The sequence below is a fragment of the Poecilia reticulata genome, unplaced genomic scaffold (assembly GCF_000633615.1).
Source record: "Poecilia reticulata strain Guanapo unplaced genomic scaffold, Guppy_female_1.0+MT scaffold_682, whole genome shotgun sequence".
In the NCBI taxonomy this organism is placed as follows: Eukaryota; Metazoa; Chordata; class Actinopteri; order Cyprinodontiformes; family Poeciliidae; genus Poecilia; species Poecilia reticulata.
Window position 1 is genome coordinate 1 of NW_007615430.1, and position 10186 is coordinate 10186.

General features: G+C 38.4%; 1 protein-coding gene across 1 annotated transcript; it reads right to left on the reverse strand.

Moving 5' to 3' along the window:
- Positions 1 to 42: 42 nt before the first annotated feature.
- LOC103461157 (proprotein convertase subtilisin/kexin type 5-like) lies at positions 43 to 10150 on the reverse strand. Its single transcript, XM_008403484.2, has 9 exons — positions 9869 to 10150; positions 7994 to 8130; positions 7005 to 7205; positions 6774 to 6842; positions 6560 to 6602; positions 6247 to 6389; positions 3765 to 3965; positions 1605 to 1688; positions 43 to 1519 (listed from the first exon to the last, which is right to left on the reverse strand). The coding sequence occupies exons 1-9, from the start codon at positions 10090 to 10092 to the stop codon at positions 1293 to 1295; spliced, it is 1329 nt and encodes a 442-aa protein (XP_008401706.1). The 5' UTR covers positions 10093 to 10150; the 3' UTR covers positions 43 to 1292.
- Positions 10151 to 10186: the final 36 nt, after the last annotated feature.

Here is a 10186-nt window from a genome sequence, read left to right on the forward strand (position 1 = left end):
TATATATAGAGAGAGAGAGAGAGAGAGAGAGATAGAGAGATTCAAACCATTCTGCTGTGGTCTTTGCTGTACATTCAATGTTTCTGTCTTGATGAACATGGTCAAGCACAACTTCCTTCTGGCACCACACCACAACAATTTGGTATGTCAGAAACAAATCTGACCAAACAAACCTGCAGTCTGGATCTTTACACAAAACTCTTGGCTGTTGCCATAGTTACTGATCTCCCCTTTTGTGTCTTGGTTGGTTTGAAGTTCTGCCACACGACATCTTGAGATGTTTAAAAGAATTGGATGCTGATTTATGACACAATTCTGCTTTTAACATCTCTGCAAATTTGCTTCTGTGTTCTTTTGTCTTCATAATCCTTCAAAAAAAGCCTCTGATTACTTCACAGAACAGCTGGATGTTTAAGTAAATTAGGTGACTGCTGAAAGTAAATTAATGTACTGGATTTTTTTTTATAGCTGTATTGGAATAAAGGGGATTGAAAACAAATGTGTTCTACACTTTTCTTTTTTTTTGTAGTAAAAAACAAGCAAAAAAAATGTTGCAAACTGTTTATCATTCTGCTTCCACTTTGCAATTTTCCTCATTTACACATTGGTGCGAAATCCTAATAAAAGTCAACGAAGTCTGTAACGATAACGAGACAAAAGTGCGTATGAGTACTTCTACGAGACAATTTATATTCTGACTGTGTTTATTCTCCAGCATCAGCAAAATTATATCTCTTCAGCATCATCCTTAACTCAATGAAAACGCCTGGAAAATAACATGTTGAGGAGAATGAAGCTACACCCATAAATTGTTGTGTTTTGGTTTCATTTATTATACAATTTGACTTCTAATGCATATGAAAAGATCAAAGAATCTTAAGTGCTCCTGGGCTACACACGCAAATGGACGTGCACAATTTACTCCCACAGCTCTTCAATAAAGAAGACAACTAATAATTTATCAAGTCAAACACGAGCCTGACTGTGTGTGGAAATTTGGCAGAATTTGAATATGATAAGAGCTGCATGTCTAAACCAGATCTGTCAGTGCTAATGGAGCGCTGGGAATTATGTCTATGTCTGGGAACATCACAGTTTAATGACCAATGAAGATAGAAAAAAAAAAAAAGACGACAAATATGTCTGCACATATGTGAATTAAATATCGATCCTGATGTAAATAGACCATATTACTTCCTGCAAACTTACATATTTTTTTTACAAACGGATAAACATCAGCTGTCAAGCAGAGCTAGAGCGATAATTGTGAGTGCAGTTAAATGAGTCAGAAATTAAGCAGCAACAGGACACATTCCTGACCTGACACACTCTGTAACACACTGTCCGTTCTGCAGGAACAGCGGAGCCCGGCGCGAGCTCTGACAGCGGCTGCAGCGCAGAGCGTCGGCGCACAGCGAGCAGCCCTGAGGGCAGGCCTCGCACACACCGCTCAGTTGGCTGGCGAAGAAACCCACAGAACACTTCGACACACATGTCTGCTGCATGGTCAGAAATCTCCCTGCAGCAAAAAGAGCTGGATGTAACGTGTTGCAACAGTTAAAACGTAAACCTGCAGACGCGGCTCTGAGAGGTGATTGACAGACCTTTCCCACATTTGGTGCACTGGTTTTTCTCCGGACCGGAGCAGAATTCACAGGATGGGTGACAGTCTTCACATACCCCATAATCTGAAGGGCAAACAAAGCAGGGATTATGGCGGTACACTCGTGATAAAGCGACTTTTTGTTAGAAAACAAGAGGAAGCCGAGTCCTGATCCAGGACCGGCATAGTAACTTAATGTGGCTTTAGGAAAATGATTGTCAAAAGAAAAGAAACTGACACAATTTAGGCATGAAACAGATTGTCATATTTATTATGCAACATCTTAGATTAATTTTAAACAATGACAAACTCAACTATTATGTGTTAAGGCAAAACCTTCTGTAGCTTTATGTTTAAGATACAGTTTTTAATCGGTAAAAGGTCTATTACTCTGTTGAAAATCATTTTTTCCAAGGCAACACCATGTTGAAAGTACCTCACTTAAGCACCGAGTTCATATCAGGCACAAGGTGACGCCTTCCTCCACATTGGTAAAGTACATAGGTGCAAAGCATCAGACCAACTTCATTTTTTGAGCTTACTTTAGTAAGTTCAAAAAATGGGCTACAAGATTTTATTAACAGAAAACGTTGGGCTATAAAATGCATTCATACATACATTTTTGTGGCGTGGAATCCAACACAATACACTTTCATCAATTTCAAAAGGAAGTCTCGGATGTGGAAGTTGGAATTTATCGCTGATTTTTGGAAATCCGAGCATGGTCACACATACACACGCACACAACGTGTCTTGTGTGAATGAGGTTAAATTTCCCTCACTAGTTTCAGCTTGACCACACTCTTTGAAGTCTCTTGGCATAAATACGATTGTACTTGACCACTGTTCTTGGCAGAATTGGTGGAGATCAGTAAAATTATGCAAGTTCCTGGTTCCTAACTTACATTTAAAGATAGTCCCTGAATGTTGTGGTTCAGGTTAGGCCCATTCTAGTGTATCTTATCCATTCAGGAACATTCAACTCTCATGCTTTGGACTCTATTGTGATTTAGGAGATAAATATGTTGCATGCAGAGTTGTCATTAGTTTCCTATCCATGGCTTCCTGTTTTGTGTTGCTGAGGCTGGCCTTTTCTTTTCTATTTTCTTTACTTCCTGTTTTCTTCTGCAATTTGTGTCATTTTATTCTCTCTGTCTTTGTTCTCTGATTGCACTTTCAGCTGCTTCCACAGCTCATTTATCCCATCTGCTTCTTGTTCCACTCATCATATCTCTTTGGTGTATTCCACATTGGTTCTTAAGTGACAGCTGGTTCATCTGCTCCATACTGCTCTAGTCTGTCATCGCCGTCCCTCCACATTCCTGGCTTGTATTTGGATTAATTTAGTTTTATGACCTCATTCTTATGTTTATGGATATTTGGACCTTGGACTTTGTTTTCCTTTTGTATTATTAAGCATCTTTGTGTTTTTGCTCTACCTCTGCCATTATTTTGGATGAATTTTTGTTCTCTAAACCCACTACCTCTTTTGTGGTTCACTGTGTCCAAGTGTAAAATGCTGAGTTGAGATGAAGTCAGAGAATTCAAAAGTAGTTCTCCTGCTGCTTCTTTCGCTGGAAAAAAATAGCCCCATATCATGATGCTACCACTACCATGCTTGAAAGATTGCTACCCTCTTTGTAAGTGTAAAACTTTGACTCCTCCAAGGATATTTTTTTATTACTGTAGCCAAATGATAAAAATGTATCACACTTTTTTTAAAGAGCATTTTTATTCTGCAACAAGAAATTTGCTAATTTAAAAGAAGTATTAAAATAAATGAAATAAAATAAGACATTCATTGCCATGGTGAGTGTAAGTAAATTATTTTTTAATCAGAACTGTAGTTTTAACCTTTAAGTTACCTGTGCAGTTTTGTCAGAGTTTTTAAAGCTCTTATAATTAAAAGTGCCCGCAACACACTAATTTTCCTGATGTTTCAAAGTTCTTTATGGAGGGAACTAAATGTGCAGCATATACAGTCAATTATAAAGTCTATCTGTTCGACATTTGTTCTGTACGGTGGTACAGGGTTCAGGGACGGTGGCACACAGACCAATTACCCTCCGCTATTTCATTCCTGCCCCTCTGAAAGTGGCCAAATCCCTGCTTCATTAAGAGCAGACAGTCGGATTAGCGCAATATAAGTTATTAGTCTCACCGTTGAGAAAGGTCTTAATGGGACAGACCTCGCGTTCCGGCACGCACTCCCCGTTTGCGAGCGTCCTCCCCTCTTCACATGAGAGACAGTCTCCGTTCTCTGGGCCGCTACACGTGGCGCAGTCCGGGTGACACTCTTCACACTCGTTAAGGTCTTCATTGCCGTAGAAACCATCGGGACACACCGAGACACACTGCCCCTCTGGCAAGAGAGGGTGAGAAGATTGTGCTTTGTGAGACAAGAACTGGATGTAATCCATTCCAAAATCAACATTTTGGATTTTTTGGATGCTTCCAGTCAAAAAATAAATTAATTTGTGATTTTACAGAATTGAGAGTGCCATGTAAAAGTACTCAACTTTTTACATAATTGTCATATTTTAATCATAAATTTCAATGCGTTTTGTAAGGATTTGTCGATGTAAAAATAGAAAGTAATTATGGACTGGAAGGAAAAAAAGTGCACAATTTTCAAAACAAATCAGAAAAATTTGGGGATTTGTTTTCAAAGAAATGTAAAATACATAAATAAATAAATAAATACTGCAAAGAAGAAACATCCTTCAAACAAAAAAAAAAAACAAAAAAAACCCGGAAACTAAACACAATGATTGGTAGACTTGAACAAGTGAGCTGTATCTGCAGAGCTGTATCTGTTTGAATAAGAGTATTTATTTTTCCTGTTTTGTTAATTATTGTCAAATAGATTTTTATGTGTGATGAAAGTGTCTGCTAATCTCCCAAAGCACAACATCAAGTTTACATTAGAAACTATATAAGAGAGGAAAGACTTATATATCGATAAATAAATAAAACCACAGATCTTTTCTCCACATTGGAATTCAAGCATCTCATTTAGAACGGTAATGACCTTCTGTGCTTTAAAATGTATCACATTCTGACTAGGGCTTATGCTTCAAAAGCATCCTTTTTTTTAATAAACAGGAAATTGTAAGCCACCATGTAGTTAAAAAAATAAATAAATAAATGAATTCCATTTTCACTCTGCAGTCCTTGTGAAATTCTTCCAGCAGCTCTGAGGGCATTTGAAATGTTAATTACGTCTCCAAACATTTTTTTTATCTGTGTTCCAGAAAAGTCCCACTCCGTCCTCATCACATAACAAAGATACCACAGAGGACGGAGCGCTCTTCCTCAATGTTAAACGCTACTTACGAAACATCTCATTTAGTTGCTTCGCCCAGGAAAACGCAAAGCTTCAAAATGAAGAACTTATAGAATGCTGATTATTGCTGTTATTTGTGACATGACAGCGTCAACAAAATTGCAAATAATAAATTAAATACAAACAGGAAAGAGTTCCAAGTCAGTGAAGTAAACGTGAGTCATGAGAACCTCAGCTCAAGGTCATGAAAAAATTGCAACAATGGACTTGCAATTTTGGACACAGCCAGAAAGACACAGAAATGACACTGGAATGAAGACAGCATGTGGGATTAGCAATCAAAATGTTTTGGGATGTTAGAAATTATAGAAATGAATTAAAACAGAAAACATCAGGAGAAAGTTAAAACAGACAAGAAACAGGATTGACCCAATTTGAAAGTGATAAAGAAATGATCAGAAACATCTTCATAAAAGGCAACTTTATTTATGTAGCACGTTCCAGTCAGAGAAAACCCAAAGTGGTTGCTAAATAGTATCTGGGGAAATTGTAGCCAAAAATGTGTAGATGCTCAATGTAGTAATTTATTACAACATTTATTTTGTTCAGAGTTAAAATATGCATAATAATATTAGCCTATAATCCAGTGCGATTTAATGAAATGAATTATTTATCATTGGTAGGTAACCAGCAAAGTAAAATTTGTGAAATTCAAGATATCAATTTGAAAAAGGAACTCTTTATTTCTCATAAATACAGGGTCTTACTGTGGGAATAATTGTGTATTTGTAGAAAGAGTATATCTTATAAAACACTTCAGATACATTTCCAGCAGTCTTCCTTTGACATTCATTTTGCCACCATGATGGTAACTATAACACTTTGGGCGTCTCCACCAAGATGAAAATCTCCAAGTAGGAAAAGAGTGTAACTATTTTTGTTAACATTGTTACGCCCTTCCATGTAGCCTGCTGTGCTTCGTCTCAATGTTTGTAACTACACATACATCCTGTGTGCACGTTTGCATAAGGTATAAACAATCATGCTGGATTTTTGTCTGGTGCACCTGCTTTTTGTTGACTTGGGTGAAAGTTGTAGGTCAATATTTGATGAAAAAACCCAATGATGGCCCCTGGTTTCAGTCTTCTTGTTGAAGCCACCAGATTTTTTTTTTCTTTCAGTTTTTAATCTCATATTTCATAAAGATTGCAATCCTATGCTCACAAATAAGAGGTGGCGCAAGAGAAACAAGCCTACAACTGCAAAGATTCATTCTCATACTTAGGAGTGGGAATGAGATGTTTTTTACATGGCAAGGCCTGGTATTATTCTACATCTTTTCTATTTTAAGCCTTACCTGATAATAACAGGTCTGCCTCACACCAGTAGCACTCGTGCTCATCGCAGCTCATGCAGTCGTCTTCGCATGGAGCGCAGGTCATCTCCTCCTCCACGCTGTACGTCTTTGCCGGGCAGTTTTTGTAGCAGCCGTCCTGAAAGCTGATATTAAAAGCAACAGTCAATACATGTAGTCATGAGAACATAGAAACCCACTCAGCTCTCGCAGCCGAAAATAAGCCTTTTTCGGTCAGGTAAAGAGGCGAAATGAAAGGTAGACTAAAGAATAGAGGTGAGATCACACGCGGCGACAGCAAGGCACACTGCCTTACTTGTAAAAGCCCTCAATGCAGGACAGACAGTGCCTGGGGTTATCTGTTGAAAGCACAGGAAAAAACTCAGCCCTCTTTATTATATAGGAACCGTATGAAATGAAACCCTGTGTACTTGGGTCTGCATAGATTGACATGGCAGCTTCGTCTTCTGTAGGTTTTCATTTCTAGAAAAAAAAAGCAACATGACCATTGCTACTGGACTGTGACTTACACAGGACACACTTCCTGCAGCCTTCCTCGCAGGGCATGCATTCTTCGTAATCTGGATCCTCCACCTCCCCTGAGAGCACAGGCAGCAGATACAGTGACAGGAAGGAAAAAAACAAAAAACAATCAGAGCAGAAGGCTGAGAGAGAACTGAGGGGTGGACACTACGTAATCCAAGGTCACAGATCAGACGTCTAGAGAGCTGCCTCATAAATAATGGAGTGACCTTCTCTACCTTCTCCACACTCCAGCTTCACACACTGCCCATCAGACACGTAGAAAGAGGAGTTGCACTGCAAGCAGTGGTTTGGGCTGGAGCAGAGCCGACAGTTTTCCGAACAGGGCTGGCAGGTTCTCTTACTTGTGTGGTAAAAGGTCTCAGGACAGGCGTCCAGACACTGACCTTGATGCAGGTAACGTTCCACTCCAAATTTATCTAAAAAAAGTAAAAAAAAAAAAAAAAAAAACATTAAAAAATACATTAGTGAATGAAATGTTGATTTAATTAAATTCCCCAGTCATATTTGGTGTCTTACGCGTTTGATCAATCAGAACAGCTACGTATTAATTTGGAGTGAACCCTTCCTCTAACGTACAGGTGTCAAACTCAAGGCCCGGGGGCCAAATATGGCTCGCCGTAGCTTTTTATGTGGCCCTCTAGTCTCCAAAGTACATCAATAAGTCCATTCGGTTTTTCACAAATCTGCAAAATTCACACACAAATTTCCAAAAAATTTTTCTGATTTTACTGCAAATTTTCTCAAAATTGGTCAAAAACACTGAATCCGTAGCTTATACGGCGAGTGATAGAGTCACATTTAACATCATAGATTAACGCAAATATTGTCAAAATTCCTTGCAAACTTTTCTAAATGTTCCCCACAAAATCTGTAGTTTTGATTGCAAAAAGAAAAAGAAAACTAAAACAATCACAAAATCCCAGAGGAACAGCTAGTTATTGATATTTACACAGTTTAATTGGTTTTATCAATATATTCTGGCACAACGGGCCCTTTAAGAACATTCCAATTTTTGATGCGGCCCAAAATGAAAATGAGTTTGACACCCCTGCTCTACGGAGACAACTGGAATCTAACTGTGCCAGCAGAGGCTAAAACAAATACTACACAGAGTCCAGGGATTTTTTTTTTTCTTTTTCAATTTGTCAGCCATCTGTTCAGCACACATGCTGACACAGAATGGTTTTCTTGTTTCGTCTCCTACCTGTGTCACAGCTGGTACAGTTGGCAGGCCCTGCATCCTTACATGTGGCACATGTGTGGTCACACAGGTGACACTGTCCACCTGAGCGGTACTTGCCCTTTGCACATTCGGCCACGCAGTGCCCCTCTTCCAAAGCTCTGCAGCCAGCAAAGGGCAAAAAAAAAAAAGAAAAAAAAAAGACAAATCAACATATAAATTATGTCTTTGTTAATGAGATGAGCTCATTTACATCCCAGCATGCACCATATGGAACATTTACACAGATGTAACCGAGTGCGTTAAGAAGGATGAGGGAGAAAAAGACATTAACATAGTAGCTGAAATTAAAGGTGGCATGAGGTAATTATTTGAAGTTTAAGTAACCTGTTGATATCCAATAATGTTCACTGATTATGTGAATAATATGATGACCACTAATGCATGTTTTCATAATAATTAGCTGTAATTTCATGTTTATTTTTCATCTCCTTAACAATCTAAACTAAATTCAGTTCCTGTTTATTTAATCATCTTTGTATGAAAGGTTTTTAAAGATAGAGGTCATGAAGCCATCACAATCATTGTGCCAATTATGTCATCATCACACAGCACTTGTAACGAGTCCACTGCTAGCTTATTTCTATCTGTTTGACTCTGCCTTGTTATGTTTGATCTAATAAACTTCACTTTAATGCGGCTCCCATTGAAGCTGCTTTAATTTACATATTTACTCCTTTAATTGCCAGGAAGCAAAACAAGGGAAAGTCAGAGAGACAAGCAGCACAATTTGAGTGGTATTTTTAATTGTGGCCACTACAAGGATGATGTTACTCTTTCAAAAAAAAAAAAAAAAAATCCTGATTCTGTTTAAATACATCAACTGAAAATTGCCATCTTTGCCAATGTTATGGATGTACAGAATGCATTAGGCTGATGTTTCACTCATCTGCTTTTCTTTAGCCTGGTCCACAGAACAATTCTGTTGTAAACATGCAGAGACAAGCTCCACCCTCACAGACTCGGTCCTTTCACCCAGGAGGTGACGAAAACTTAAGGCAAGTCTCAACTTGAAGTATCTTGTGAAAGGGACTTTTTTTTTAATCACCTGCAACCACTTCTGCACTCATTCCCTCTTTTACAATAGATCTGGGATACAGTAACAACCAACAACCTATTACAATCTAATACTATCTGCTTTTACAATTAATCTATTACTATAATTTCATTTTATGTTATGTGTATAGAAAGGGGAAAGATATCCACGATCAAGAAGTGGGTCCCAGTTTGTTACTTGTCTTAACTTTTGTTTTGTTGACCCTAAAAAAAAGCTGTTTAAATATTACCATAAATCGAAACTATCCTGAATAAAAAGCATAAGTAGGTTCAAAGCTCTTGGAAAAAAAATGAATGCTCTCATTTGAACGTATTAATTATGCGCATATGGAAAGCAAGGTGGAATAAAAAACACTTGAATTTTCACTCATCTTTGATTGGTTTTTGGACTGTGGGAGGAAGCTGGAGTACCTGAAGAGAATCCACAAATGCACAGGGAGAACATGCTCACCCAGCAAAAACCTTAGAAGTTCTGGCTAGCCTAGCGTCAGATTGTGCTACTAGAGCAAAATTGACATTTTGGATATTTTGTTTACAGCTGGGATACCAGGGATGATTATCGTAGAGGGGCTGCTGCTGTGTTAAAATATCTATTGTATTTCACCCATAAAAAAACATATCTGGATTTTCCTGCTATTAACTATTGAAATCTGATGTAGTTTTAAGTATTTGCAAGTATGCTTGTGGATCATTTGAAACATGCATCTACTTCTAAGATAAAGTAGGTGGAGGGATTTATTTTCCCCTTTGACCCTGAATCTAAAACAGCCAAGCGTAACTCACCGTGAAGAGCCACAGCTGATGCAGTCCTCTCTTCGCGGCCCTGTGCACTTCAGACACGTTGCATCACACGCGCGACACTCCCCATCACTGTCCTGATACTCTCCTGACAGACAGCAACAGAAGCATGCTGACTCAGAAATGAATGGACGTCTGAGGCATAGAGGAAGGCTTAATGTCAGATGCAGAACAGGGAGGGAGGCACGTAGGACCAAATGGCTCCACATTCAAACACACATTTAAAAGGCGCCACACTTTGCATAATCTCTGTGGTGTTTGCAAATGTGTTAAATTAACTGGACTTTATTACTATATATATAT

Excerpts from the sequence above, each read along its gene's own strand:
- LOC103461157 (XM_008403484.2), bottom strand. The coding sequence starts at position 10,092 with ATGTGGAGCCATTTGGTCCTACGTGCCTCCCTCCCTGTTCTGCATCTG. Across the intron at positions 7,206-7,993 it reads CTGTACCAGCTGTGACACAG|ATAAATTTGGAGTGGAACGT; the intron begins GTAGGAGACGAA and ends TACTTTTTTTAG. Across the intron at positions 6,843-7,004 it reads GAAGCTGGAGTGTGGAGAAG|GGGAGGTGGAGGATCCAGAT; the intron begins GTAGAGAAGGTC and ends CTGTGCTCTCAG.